Below are 15,033 nucleotides of genomic sequence, written 5' to 3'. Positions count from 1 at the left end.
AGTAAGTGACTTTACAGACCTAAAAACCTAGATTGTAGCTAAAATTTGAGAAAGCCATAGAGTAGCCAACTTAGATAATTACCCCAAAACTCAGGAAATTTGAGAAAGATCATGGGTGACTCAGGATCTTTCATGAGTTTCTAGTCAGTTGTCAACAAAGACAGAAGCCTCGATTTTAACTGGCAGGTTCACCTGTCCTCACTTCCAAGTCTTGTAGGTTGGCAGCGAACCTTAGTTCCCTTTATGTGAGTCTCTCTGCAGAACTCTTGTTAGAATTTCCTTATTGCAATACTCAGATTAAGTAATATAGGCGATGTAGGCAGAGACTACAGTGATGTTCTTGATATAGAAATGGAAGTCACACTACTCTGCCACATTATTTTGGTCACCCTCTTAGCTGTACTGCATTATGGAAGGCACATGCATACCAGGAAATCAGATGATTTCTTAACACCAGATTCCATGGATGTTGAGATATCCTTACTTCTTTTCTAAATAATCATGTGACTTTCCTGTCATCTCCCTAGCAGAGGCTAAAAGTGTATTCTCTGGAAAGAACAAAAATGAGATTAGCATTTGGCATATTTACAAAGTTAGCTGAATTTTATAAGGTATAATTGCTGTCCAGAGCAAATGATAAAAATATAACATTAAAGTGAAGAGGGCTGTATCTGCACATATTTAGTCTCTTACATATCTTAATATCTTGTTTTAATTTTTTTCCTGATGACTGTAGTCTCTTCAAGTTTGGAAAAATCTGTAATTTTTGTATTCTTCTTGAGTCTGATTTATATGCAATACAACCCTCAAAAGTCAGTATCTTCTTTAAAACTTCCTCTCTATCACCTCCCTTTATTCTGGATCACACAGAAATTCTAACATGGAGTTTCCCTTTTACAAGTGATTTTGTTGACCCTTAAAGAGCTTATGAGATACCATGATTATGTAACTTTTTAAAACAGTAACATAGTGCTTCATAAAAGTATAAATGAAATTCTAAAAGTAACCCACACAAGGGTGTGGATGAGAATATGTAGAAAATGAGCACTCTCATCTAATGGTAGAGAAAAGGAAGTCAGTGGAGCATTCCATCAAAATACCAAATTCATTTTTAACTTTCAGCAGTTCATACTAAAGCTATGCCAGAAAAAGTGATCAAACATTTCAGCTTTGTATGAAATAAAACTAGAAGCAATCTAAATGTTACTAGTAGGGAGTATAGTTCTCGGCCATAAAGTGGCCTGTTTCTTAGCCGTTAAAGAAAGAAGGCTCTTTATGACTGCTGTGGAATGATCCCTCAGATGTGTTGCTCAGGAAGATGCAGAACATTATGTATCATCTACTGCCATTTATGGAAGGAGGTTTTTAAAAAGTGAAGATGAATGTCACCATACATATTTTTGTTTGAATATAAATAAATGCTCTCCAAAAGATTACCCCAAGGCCTGGAAATAGTTCTAGTTCCAGGCTCTTTCTAAGAAAATGAACTTAATGACTTGGAAGAAGGGTGAGAGGAACATTTTCACTGTCCACCCTCTCTGCTTTTTGAATTTTAAACCATTTAAATGAAACATCCATGTAAATATTTAAGTATATGGAGCTGTCCAAAAGGAAAGCAATCTAATTTGATTCCCTAATTTCCATCTTATAAGTTCATCATGGATTGAAAGAATAAATGAGAGGATCAAAATTTTAAAACCCAAAAAATGTGTTTATGACAGTAGGGTTGGGAAGGGTTCTGAAACAAGGCATAAAAGCATATTGCTAAATATAGGGAAAGATTATTGAATTTAATTTGACAACATGACAAATGAAAACTGACATAAAAAACCATAAATGTAGCAACATGATAGTGATACACTGAGAGAATACTGTTGTAATACATAGCTACCAAAGGTTTAGTATCCAAATTAGATGAAAAACTACCAATTAATAAGAAAAAAGGATGAAACCTCCAATATGAATATTGTGCAAAAAGTATCAGGCAGTTCACAGAAAAGAAATTGAACTTGGAATAAGAATTTTAAACCTCGCTAGTAATGAGAGGAAAGCAAATGAAAACAAGTCACTATTACATAGCTATAAGGTTTGCCAAAATCTAAAAATATAACACTTCCAAATTTGGGCTGGTGTGTGGAGAAATGAATGTTGCAATTATATTCTTTTGGTGGAAGTATAAATTAATTCATTTTGGAAAGCAATTCGATGATAACCAATAAAATTGAAAGTATAAATTTAATGTATTTATAGGAGACAAATACAATTTTTTTTATTGAGACACCATTACATTAACAAACTTTTGTAAATAACTAAAATGTGGCTATAAGGATAAGTTGTGGCAAATTGGTAACAGGAACACCAAAAATTCATTTCCTCCACAGAGTAGCAGTGACTAAGATCATGAGTTCCAGATGTAGCCTTTTGGGTGCAGAGCACAGCTTCACCGCTTGACCATCTAGCTGTCTGACATGGGGACAGATGATGAATTTTTGGGTTCCTCGTTCATAAAGTGGAAACGATTGTATTTACTTCTTAGGAATTTTGTAAAGACTGAGTCACAGAATTATGTAACACTTTATATCAGTAAAAATTAACTATTTTTTTAACATGGATAAATAAGTAAGGCATAAAAAGATTGACACAGCATATAGCACTTATGTAAATTTGGATCCAGAGAAATGATATTGCTTATGAATATATCTGTATATTCATGCTAAAAGTCTTAAGTACAGAGATAGGAAGGATATGACCACTTTCGTGACGGTGCTTGTTTCTTAGGAATTATCAAAGAAAAGGCTAGAGCTCAAATATTTCTAATGTTTATTTAAAATATGTCTAAAATAAATATTATGTTAATGTTTAAAAATATAGGTAGTCTATATAGGGATACCTGTTAATCTCTCTCTCTCTGTGTACTTGAAATATTTCATAATTTAAAATTTTAAAAAGAAGAGTCTTCAGAAATATCAAAATGAATTTTAAAAACTCTTTTCCATATTCTTAAATGGAAATATTTGTTGTTCAAGGTGTTCAGGGACACCTTTCCATTTTAACAATAATACAGAGAATTCTACCTCATGAACTCCATTTGTGGGTATATTTTAAGAGGATATGTTATCCTAGACAAAACTAACTTGGATATGATCCTGTCTGAGGAAAGGATCATGGTTATCAGCAACCCCAAGCTTTTTTTTTTTTTTTTTTTTTAATTTTTAGAAAATTTTTCTTACCTCCGTATTTCATAGTCTTAGAATTTTAATGTAGGTTATTTTCTGCCTTTTTAAAAGACATTATTGCAAGAGCATCTCAAGCAGACGTCGTTATAACCGTGATTTGGAACAAGATGAAGCGTTTATTCCAGTTGGAGAATCATTAAAAGACCTTATTGACCAGTCACAAAGTTCTGGTAGTGGATCTGGATTACCTTTATTGGTAAGATAAAATGTCATATAAACAGGAATGGTTTGTTGATACAGAACATGTCCTCATATGATATGAGACAGCATAATTATTTCAGATTAGGAAGCATTACTAGGCACAATTTTCCATCTTATTTAGAAAGATAGCTGTATTAATACAAGGTGAAATAAAAAAAGTGAAACAAAAATAGAATAGACCATTAAAATCAATTTATAAGCAATTTAGGAAGGAAAAGGTGGTCAAAGTGCTGCATATAAGTGCTAGTTAGCTAACACATTTTGCTTTTAACTGCCAACTTGAAGAGGAGTCAGATATGAGATTCCTTGTATTTATAAGGTTAAACTAGTTGGGAGAAGTATTTCAGACTCTGAAATCAAAGGAAAGTATCCCCCCCATCTTCATAGAGAGGATACTTACCTTAATATAATATTATTTATAACCAAGATTCATTTCATGAAAATAAATTTAAGGGAAGTTAAATTTAAGGGAAGTTATAAGTAATTCTCAGAAGGCTATAAGTATGGAAATAATTGAGATTTGGGGGTTGAAAGGACCCTTAAAATAGACATTAACTATTCACTTAGATTTGTCATTGTCTTACCAAATTTGGTCAAAGTAAATACTTTGATCTCTGATTTAAATTTACATCTAATTTGGGCCCTCCCTGGTGGCGCAGCGGGTTAAAGCACTGCACTAAGAAGCTTAAGCCACTTCTGCATGAGTTCAATTCCCGTCTGCCCCGGAGGAGATCCACATGGCGAGGCAGACCTCTCCTGATCCGCCCGCTGCTCCCCTCAGCAGTGTACTTCATCACTCTGCCTGTTCTGCTCCCCACTCTGTTCCTGGTGAATCCTCTCACCTTCCACATCTCTGGCCTGTACCCCAGTTCTATATGAATAAATAAATAAATCTTTAAAAAAAAATTACATCTAATTTAATAGTTCTATAATTGATTTTGAAAACTAAAAGGAAAAAATGTCTCTGTAGATGAACAACACGATTATGTAGAAAATATCAAGGATAACGACACAATGCTGTAACAAACAGGAAGTTAGTTTATTGGGATTGCAGAATATAAAGTCATTGTACAAAACCATTGCATTTGTGCACAATAGCAACAATCAGAAATTAAAATTTATGGCACTTTTATTTAAAACAATGTCAAATCATTAAACATTTTGGAATAAGTTTAATAAAATACATACACATTGAATTAGAAAACACCAAAACAAATTGAACTTCTACAACTTGTGTGCCCTGGGGCGGAATATTGACTTCAGAGAGACAAGAGGGAACTTTTAGGGGTGGTAAAATTATTCTGTAGCTTTTTCTTTTTTTTTAGTGTGTAGAAGTAGGGTGTAGGCCAAAGGTGTAGGAGGTGAAAGGATTCACCAGGACAGAGTGGGGAGCAGAACAGGTGGATCTACTGAAATACAGGAGAGGTCTGCTGTGCCATGTGGGTTAGCTCCCTGGCCATGGTTCAAACTCAGGCCATAGTGGTGGTAGTATTGAGATTTAACTCCTAGGCCATGAGGGAGGCCCTGTATCTTAATTTTAGTGGTAGTGGCTACATGACTATACATTTCTCAAAACCCTAAACTATTGGCAAACATAGGGAGTTTTATTATATGTGAATTTAAAAAAATTGCTAAAGGGTTAGGGTTAGGATTCAGAAAGTCAGTGTAGGTATGCACAAAATCTAGCCCATTTTGGGTGCATTTTCAACCTGGACTCTGGTGCTCTTTTTAATGTAGAATGGCCACTAACACCTCTGAAAATGCAAGATAGCAGTTTAATTCAGCAAATATTAATAAAAGCACTTACTATATTCATCCAAATTAATATCTGCAGTCTGGAGTGGGGGTAATAGAATTCAGACTGATACATATTTAAGTCACAAAATTTTAATTGTGGAAATTATCACAATTGAGAAGTATAGGTGTTATGAAGGTGATAACAGAAAAACAGTACTGCAAAGGAGCTGTACATACAAAAAGACTCTAAGATAAAAATGAGCTTCGGTGGGGTGTGTGATTATAGTGAATGTTGAGGCTAGTGTTAGGAGAGGCCAGATCATGAAGCGTTTTAGATTGAGTTAAAGACTTTTTTTTTTTAAAGATTTATTTATTTGTACATACAGAATTGGGGTACAGGCCAGAGGCTCAGGGGTGGCGAGAGGCTTCACCAGAGACAGAGTGGGGAGCAGAACAGGCAGATCTACGAAGTACACTGCTGAGGGGAGCAGCAGGCGGGTCAGGAGAGGTCTGCCGCGCCATGTGGTCACCTCTGGGGCAGGCGGGAATCGACCTCATGCGGAAGTGGCTTTTGCTTCTTAGTGCTGTGCTTTAACCCGCTGCGCCACCAGGGAGGGCCCTGAGTTAAAGATTTTTAACTGTCATTTAGATTTTTCTAAATAATCATTCCAAAATTGAGTGGCCTGAAACAACAAGCAAGTCAGTCCTTGCCCAAAGCAAGTCAAGTAGCCAAGCCCAGTTTCTCTATGGAAATAGTAATCCAAGGGTAGTTGTGCTGGGAGGAGAGTTATTTTGGCCATTTTTGCAAACAGCCTGACACATTGATTAGTTTGTGCTTTCAAATTAGAGTGTAAATTGTTTAGTTTCTTTTTAATACATTATGAATTTTAGCACTGGAAGGGGTTGGTTGTATACACCATCCTTCCTTATGAGATGAACTATCAGACCACTTTTTATTTTTTATTTATTTAATTTTTTTTAAGATTTATTTATTCATACAGAACTGGGGTTCAAGCCAGAAGTGCACGGGTGGTGGGAGGCTTCACCAGAGACAGAGTGGGGAGCAGAATGGGCAGATTGATGAAGTATACTGCTGAGGGGAGCAGCAGGCTGGCCAGGAGACGTCTGCATGCACCATGTGGGTCAGCTCCTGGGCTGGGAATCAAACTCGCACTGAAGCAGCTGGTTCTAGGTTCCAGTGCTGTGTCCTAACCCATTGCACCACCAGGGAGGGCCCCAAACCACTTTTTAGGTCTGAATGGATAGGTGCTTTTCATTGAGCATTCAGTACATTTCACCTTTTCTTTGAAGGTTCAGCGAACGATTGCCAAACAGATTCAGATGGTTCGGCAGGTTGGTAAAGGTCGATATGGAGAAGTATGGATGGGCAAATGGCGTGGTGAGAAAGTGGCAGTCAAAGTGTTTTTTACCACTGAAGAAGCTAGCTGGTTTCGAGAAACAGAAATCTATCAAACTGTACTCATGCGCCATGAAAATATACTTGGTAGGTACACATTTGATTTCAGCCAATTCAATTGCTAAGGCTGGTGAGATGCAAGTCGAAGCCTGCCACGTGAGCTTTTTGAAACCAAGTAGAGAAAACACAGGTTTCTAGTTTTTCAAATTAGACATAATGCTAGCTTATTGTATTTGTTAATATACTAATGAAAATAACTCTTTCATAGATCATTTAAGCAATTTTCTAGGTTTACCTTATCTCTCTGTAACTTTGCCTTCTATAAGTTTAAATCCCCCACTTCTGGTTTACATACTAGCAAAATAGCTTAGGTATGATCTCATCACTAGAATGCATAAACTCACCTATCTTTTCTAACTCCTTTTCAGGAACTATTTCTTTGTCTTTTAATTTAGAATGCATAGCTCATTGCTGACCATGGCTGAACGTACAGTAAGCTATTGTAATAAATTGTCACACATTTAAAACCAGAAACTTACTCTCTCAGAGTCTCGGAGGCCAAAAGTCTAAACTCAAGACAATAGCAGAACCCAGTTCTGTGAAGGTTCTAGGAGAGGAGATTCCCCTGCCTTTTCCTGGTTTCTTTTGATTACCAGCAATCTTTGGCATTTTGTAGCTTGTTAATAACACTCCTGTCTCTCTGTCATCACATGACCTTTTCCACTATGTCCCAATTTCACTCTTCTTAAAAGGATAGCATTCATTGAGTTAGGCCACCCTAATGTTTTGTGACCTCATCTGATGTGATCACATCTGCAAGGCCCTATTTTCCAAATAAGATCACCTTTAAAGTGACAAGTGGACATGAATTAGGAGGGAATATTGTTTAACACAGTACTCACCTTCTTCTGAGGGAAATAAAAGAAGGAGAGCAGTGTTGTGGACCTACTCCTTGGCAGCAAGATTGAAAAGGCAAATTAGATCTCAAGTGTTCACTTTGCAGTTTGAGACTGACAGCCTTTTCTCCATTCCTTCTTATAACTCTTCATGTTTTCAGAATCATGTAGCTAACATTCCTCCAGATATATGTGATCTTTTCCTTTTGTCATACTATCTTTTCATGACTATCATTAAAGTTATTTTGAACTTATTGCAGAAATGTAAAGTCACATTTGTAAATGTAGACATAAAAATTGTTGTGACACATTCAAGAGATTTTATGAGGTAAATTAAGTTTTTATTTCCTGTACATGATATCTAAGTTTTTCTCAGTATACCTAATGAACATTCATTCTTTCTAGTCTCCTCTGATAACTTATCTCTTAAATTTGAACAGGTTTTATAGCAGCAGACATTAAAGGTACAGGTTCCTGGACACAGCTCTACTTGATTACTGATTATCATGAAAATGGATCGCTCTATGATTTTCTGAAATGTGCCACGCTGGACACGAGAGCCCTGCTCAAGCTGGCTTATTCAGCTGCCTGTGGTCTGTGCCATCTCCACACAGAAATTTATGGCACCCAAGGAAAGCCTGCAATTGCTCATCGAGATCTAAAGAGCAAAAACATCCTTATCAAGAAAAATGGAAGTTGCTGTATTGCTGACCTTGGCCTTGCTGTTAAATTCAACAGGTGAGTGGTCTTTGCCCACTGCTTTGAAATTATTTTAACCTAAAAGTTGTTTTCCTGTTGGTATTGGGACAATGGAATTCCAAACATGTGAATGTATGTAGCTTTACATGGCTATATAAATATATAGTTGTGGTTTTTATCTTTTTTTTAATAATTATATCATACCCAATGTAATTTTTTACTTCCTCTTTGTTTATATTATACATCCTTTATTTAAATTTATGAAGATCTATTTCATTTTTTTAAGTGTTACAAAGTTTTCCATAATACCAATGTACTATAATTTTTTTCCAGCTATCACCCAACTGATGGGCATTAAAATTGTTTGTATTTCTCTCTGTTACTAAGAAAATGCTTAATAATGAACATTGTTTTTTTACCCATGTATATTATATGCTTGGACACTTGTGCAAGTTTTTCTTAATAATAGAGTCCTGGAGAAGGAATAAAGAGTATATAATACTAAGTTATGGCATATTGCAAGTTGTCCCTTCAGAAAGAGTAAGTCAATTTATACTCCCATAAACAGGGTACAAGTATGCCATTTCTCCACCACAACTTAATGTTGTCAGTATTTTTAAACATTTGGAATCAATAAAATTTTAGGAAAATTATAAAAATCATTTTCATATATCGAGAGCACAGCAACTTTTTCCACATTTCAGAATTCATTTCAAGCCATCAAATAAAAGTACTTCTTCAGGGCCTCCCTGGTGGCTCAAGGGGTTAAGTCTCAGTTCTACCAAGCTATCAGCAGCCACTGGAGCATGAGTTTGATCCCTGGCCTTGGAGCTAACCCACATGGTTCGGCAAGCCTCTCTTGTCTTGCCTGCTACTCGGTAGTGTTTTTAAGTAGATCCCCCTATTCTGCTCCCTACTCTGTCTCTAGTGAATCCTCTCACTCCCTGCATCTCTGACCTGCACCCTTATGCTTATATGCATAAATAAATCTTTTAAAAATATAAAAATAAAAGTACTTGTTCAGACCTTCCCTGGTGGAGCAGCGGGTTAAAGCACAGCACTGCAAGCTTAAGCCAATTTCGCTTGATTTCGATTCCCTCCTGCTCCGGAGGCGACTACATGGCAAGTCAGACCTCTCCTGACCCACCCACTGCTCCCCTCAGCAGTGTACATCAATCTGCTTATTCTGCTCCCCATTCTATTTCTGGTAAATCCCCTCACTGCCCCTGCACCTCTGGCCTGTACTTCAGTTCTGTATGCATAAATAAATAAATCTTTAAAAAAAAAAAAAAAGTACTTGTCCATAATAAAACAAACATTTAAAAATCTTCTCTAGTAGTTAACAGTGTTATAATCTTGTTTGTTGTTATTTTAATCAAGTATTATTGATTGCCTCAAATATATATCAGATGCTAATGAGAAAATATAAATTATATTAATCTCTAACTTAGTAGTACTTTTCAGAACCTGCCAGACTGGAAACCAAAGCAATGGCTCGTTCATATTTTGTAACTTTAGAATTTAGCATAAAAATAGAAAAATCAGTAAGCACAACTTGTTATTAGTATGATTCTGTAGACATTACTTATAACAGAACTAAATTACTTGGATCTATAAAGATGGAAATGTAGCCCTAATTCACAAAAAGTGAATTTATCACATGAGAATGATAAAAGCAAGTAATTCCTCTCAATTTTCATATTCATTTACTCTGGCACATAACTAAACTTAGTGATCAAACTTAAATTTAGTATTGTCCTTTATTAAACTTAGTGATAAAACTTGACCTTGGGTGGCCTAAGGGTTAAGTCTCAGTGCCATCTCCTCTACAGCCTGAGTTCAATCCCTACCCAGGGAGCTAACCTACATGTGGCTCAGCAGACCTCTCTTGTCTCATCTGCTGCTCCTCTCAGCAGTGTATTTCAGTAAATCCACCTGTTCTGTTCTCCTCTTTGTCTCTGGTGAAACCTCTTGCACACCCCCTGCCACCGCATCTCTGGCCTATGCCTCAGTTCTTCTATGCAAAACCAAAAATAAAATACTAAAAAACAAACCTGATCTAAATTATGTGAATATTCATACTTATTTTTCACTATATAGTAATGAGTTTGTATTGAGTAATGCGTGATTCACAGGGCTGCTCCAAATGCTGCTGAGGCTATTATATGTAACATATTTAAAGGGTGTATTACTTTTCCAAAATATGAAATATACCAAATTTCAAAATATATCTGACCCCAAGGATTTCTGATAGAGAATGTGGAGAGATAAGAAACTGATTTACAAAAATAAAAGATAGTTTCTTGTTCTTAGCCCTAACCTAGACATTGTCTTTTGTTTCAGCGATACAAATGAAGTTGATGTACCCTTGAATACCAGGGTGGGTACCAAACGCTACATGGCTCCAGAAGTGCTAGATGAAAGCTTGAATAAAAACCATTTCCAGCCCTACATAATGGCTGACATATACAGCTTTGGCCTCATCATTTGGGAAATGGCTCGTCGTTGTATCACAGGAGGTAGGAGTTTAGGAAGTGTATTTCTTATTATGTTTGTATACTTCTCTTTCAAAATGATATAATTTGATGTCACGTAAGGCAGGGATCCCCAAGGCCACTCCTAGGTTCTATGATTTCTTCAAAGGAATCAGTGTATAGTTGTCCTCACAGCTGAGATTTATTAACAATGAAAGGATACAAATCAGAATCAACAAAAGGAAAAAGTACATAGAGAAACATTTGGAGGAAATCAGGTGCAAGTTTCCAGAAGTCCACTCCCAGTGGCTTCACACAGGATTCACTTAATTCCTCCAGCAATGAACTTAAGCAGCATGTGAAAAGTTGTCATCCAGGAAAATTCATTAGAGACTTAGTTCCCAAAGATTTTACTAGAGACTATGAACATGAACAACCTCTGCCTAGCAAGTTCCTAGACAGAAAGCAGGTATTCAGTATAAACCATAATGTTGGACAAATGGTCTGTGTATAGTGAACTGCCCTTAATGTTTAGGTAAAGTTTTGTAACCATATAGGAAACTCTTTATAGTCAACCAATCTTGCAGGCAAACCCTTCGAAGGATAACAGTTTTAAGCCTCTCTTCTGAATATCATGTTGTCATTCTGGGGCCTCATTGATGGCAAAGCCTCGGTGCTATCAAGCTATCACCAGCCACTGCACCATGAGTTGGATCCTGTCTCCCCTGTTACTCCCCTCAGCAGTGTATTTCAGTAGATCACTTATTCTGCTTCTCACTTTGTCTCTGGTGAATCCTCTCACCCTCCACCATATCTGCAACTACACCCCAGTTCTTCAATGCATAAATAAATCTTTTTTTAAATCATGTTATAATTCTAATCTAGCACAAGATAGAAACAAAAAAAAAAAATAAAACTCATTAGTAGGAAATTATCTACATAAATAATGTATAAAACTAGGGTAAGTTAACATTTCATGTTGCCTTTTTAAAGTGATATTGGCATATCCACAGTCCTGATAGAGACCCTGATTTACTGTTAAAAGTGAATTATCTGGGCCCTCCCTGGTGGCGCAGTGGGTTTGTACGCAGCGCTGTAAGTGAGCAGCAGCCGCTTCAGTGCGAGTTTAATCCCCACCCTGGAGGTGATCCATATGGCACAGCAGACCTCTCCTGTCTCGCCGGCTGCTCCCCTCAGTAGTGTACTTTGTCGATCTGCCTCTTCTGCTCCCCACTCTGTGCCTGGTGAATCCTCTCATTGCCCCTGCACCTCTGGCCTGTACCCCAGTTCTATATGCATAAATAAATAAATAAATCTTTTTTTTAAGTGAATTATCCACTCTATAAATATTTCTTCATTATATAAGAATCTGTTTTACTGTCATAATTTAGCAAGAGAAGTTGAATAAATATTTTGTCCAGCCACATTGTTTTGCCCACCGTGTCTTCTCCCTCCCTTTAGGAATAGTAGAAGAGTACCAGTTGCCATATTACAACATGGTGCCCAATGATCCATCATATGAAGATATGCGTGAGGTTGTGTGTGTCAAACGTTTGCGGCCAATTGTGTCTAATAGATGGAACAGTGATGAAGTAAGTGGAAGTCAATCCCCTGAGGAAGTGGTTGGAAATGTTGCCAAAACTACCTGCTCACTGCTTTCTCTGTAATTCGCAGTGTCTGCGAGCAGTTTTGAAGCTGATGTCAGAATGCTGGGCTCATAACCCAGCCTCCAGACTAACCGCTTTGAGAATCAAGAAGACGCTTGCCAAGATGGTGGAATCCCAAGATGTAAAGATTTGAAACTCAAACAATCGTGGAGAAATTCTAGATGCAAAAAACTATTTTCACCCAACCACTGGGTGGAGTTAGAATAGAATAAGGGTGTTAACTTGGTTCTCAGACTCTTTACTCACTACACCTTCACAGGCTGCTAAATACTAAACCTTTCAGTACTCTGTAGAATACAAGCTGGGAACTTCAAAACACTTCATTCTTTATATATGGACTGCTTTATTTTAAATGTGGTTTTTGATGCCTTTTTTTTATTGGGTTTTTATGAACTGCATCAAGACTTTACTCCTGATTAATAAGTCTCCAGTCAAACTCTGGGTACTGAATTATTTGTTCATAAAATGGTGCTTTCTGTGAAAGCCTTAAGAAGATAAATGAATTCAGCAGAGATGGAGAAATATACACTTTTGCCTTCTACCTGAAAAAGTTTAATCTATTCGTATTCTACCTTTGTAAACTGCCCATGGATCACCATCTGTTTGGAATACTGCTTAGTTTATCATGCCTTGATGATGGTTGTGTGTGTGCACATGTGTGCATACCAGAATTCCTCTGCTGCCATTTGAATTAGAAGAAAATAATTTCTGATTACACAGAAAGATGCTGGTGGCTCTTGGTTTTGCGCTTTAAAAATGCATTATCTGAGCAAGATTCACTAACTACATAAAAGCCACTTAACCTTGCAAGTAAGCTAGCTTCTCTACCAACTTTATTTTTAACATAAATGTTGATGTAAAGGCCAAAAGAAGTTGAAAGTGTCCATAATTTGGACTATTTTCCTCCTGCCACCATCTTTTTTTTGTTGCTGTACTGTTAGTTTTGTCATGAAAAGCAACCTTTCCAAAGTTGGAATTTCCAATGCCATGAACCTTCTAAAGAAAACACTTCTTATTGAAGTGCATCACTACATTTGATAGATAGAAATGTAAGTGCCTATAATCATGTTCTGTATTCTTTATTCTTAGTAAACTTTAAAAGGGAAGTTATTTATATTTTGTGTGTAATATGCTTTATTTGCAAAACACCTGCTCTTTACAACCATATTTTTTATATATACATGTATTCATACTGTAGAAATCTGCTCACATTTACCTCACACCCCATCCTTAAGGAAAAAAAATTAAGATTGTCCAAAAAAGTTATAAAGTAGAAGTACATATGGATGAATGCTTTCAAAATAGCATATCAATTCTAGGATTTTTTTTTTTTTTTACTTAAGGCAGAAACTCATATAAGATAACATCTCAGCTTATGAAAAGATCCTCTAATTAAAAATTTATATTTCAGAACTGATATAAATGACTCAACCACTGTCTCATATGTTTAAATCATTTGAGATTGGGATTTTATCATTTCCATACTTATGGAGACAAGAATCAGGTAAACAGGTTCAGCATCTATATCTATACTGTAGAGTTTTTATTCAAATTTAATAAAATGCCACTTATTTTATTGATGCTTTGTTATCCCAAGGAGTAATTCTGATTTTCTTAAACTTATTATAGTTCTATAATGCCTTTTAAATATTAGTGTCTTATAAAAAATAATTCATGAGTGCATCAAGTGAGACAGATTTATTTATATACGACAAAAGAAGATGTGATCACATAGTCAAAAAACCTTAAAGGGAACGAGTCAGTGTGTATACATTCATTACCAAAAATGTGACTGTTGTTTAAGGGTAAAACTTACTTATATTTATATACATCATTTCACTTTTTCTACAAATTTGAAACTTTAACTGTTTTGACTAAGTATAATTTTCACCTAGCAGACTTTTAAGTGTTCATCAAGGGCCTCCCTGGTGGCACAGGGAGCTCAGCACTATGAGGCTGTCTGCAGCCACTGCAGCCCTAGTTCGATCCCTTCCCCAGCCAAGAAGGTGGCCCACATGGCATGGCAGACCTCTCCTACCCTGCCGGCTTTGCCCCGCCCGCTACTCCCCTCAGCAGTGTACTTGTTCTGCTCCCTACTCTATCTCTGGTGAATCCTTTCACACACACACCCACCTCTGACCTGTACCACAGTTCTTGTATGCATGAATAAATCTTTTTTTTTTTTTAAGGTAAATTTACATATTGGTAGTACCAACTAATTTGCTTTTTCAGTATGTTTTCCCCATTTCTGTACTGAGGAATGTGGGTATTTTAATCTAAATTACCATGTGATTTAAGAACTCTAATTGGAGTTTTGATCTGTGTAGACTAAGGTTAACCCTTATTTATTTTTTTATTTGATTAACTCTTGAAAATCATTTGTCATCTTAATAATAAACTATGTAAGGAAAGACAAACACAGTTCTTAGCAATGTTAAAATAGTATGTGGAAACAACAGATTACAGCTAGTATATATAGGCCAATGTAATGTTTTTCAATTAAAGTGATCTATTGAATGTGATATCAAGAACAAACCTTGGAAACTAGTTTAATAATACTAGTTTTTTGAAAATAATAATACTAGTTTTCAAAAAAAATAGTTATCCTAGTTTGTGGCAAAATATGTTCCATAAAAGACAAATGCTGCCATGTAGATGCAATGCTAACGTCCTAAAAAGCTGCATGCGACTTGTTTTCTACTCTCC

At 36.2% G+C, this 15,033-nt stretch overlaps 1 protein-coding gene across 2 annotated transcripts in view; it reads left to right on the top strand.

Annotated features, from left to right (window-relative positions):
• Positions 1-14,306, top strand: part of BMPR1A (bone morphogenetic protein receptor, type IA) — a 90,563-nt gene extending 76,257 nt beyond the window's left edge. For both annotated transcript variants that reach the window (XM_012723911.1, XM_004680679.2), the window contains 6 exons: positions 3,288-3,432; positions 6,486-6,678; positions 7,928-8,225; positions 10,530-10,705; positions 12,122-12,252; positions 12,335-14,306. In XM_012723911.1, the coding sequence (XP_012579365.1) occupies positions 3,288-3,432; positions 6,486-6,678; positions 7,928-8,225; positions 10,530-10,705; positions 12,122-12,252; positions 12,335-12,460 (1,069 nt within the window). In that variant the 3' untranslated portion in view covers positions 12,461-14,306. The remainder of the gene's footprint in view (positions 1-3,287; positions 3,433-6,485; positions 6,679-7,927; positions 8,226-10,529; positions 10,706-12,121; positions 12,253-12,334) is intronic.
• The last annotated feature ends 727 nt before the right edge of the window (positions 14,307-15,033 follow it).

This window comes from Condylura cristata, unplaced genomic scaffold, assembly GCF_000260355.1.
Source record: "Condylura cristata isolate star-nosed mole 26May11 unplaced genomic scaffold, ConCri1.0 scaffold00011, whole genome shotgun sequence".
In the NCBI taxonomy this organism is placed as follows: domain Eukaryota; kingdom Metazoa; phylum Chordata; class Mammalia; order Eulipotyphla; family Talpidae; genus Condylura; species Condylura cristata.
This window is presented reverse-complemented; position numbering and strand designations above follow the sequence as displayed.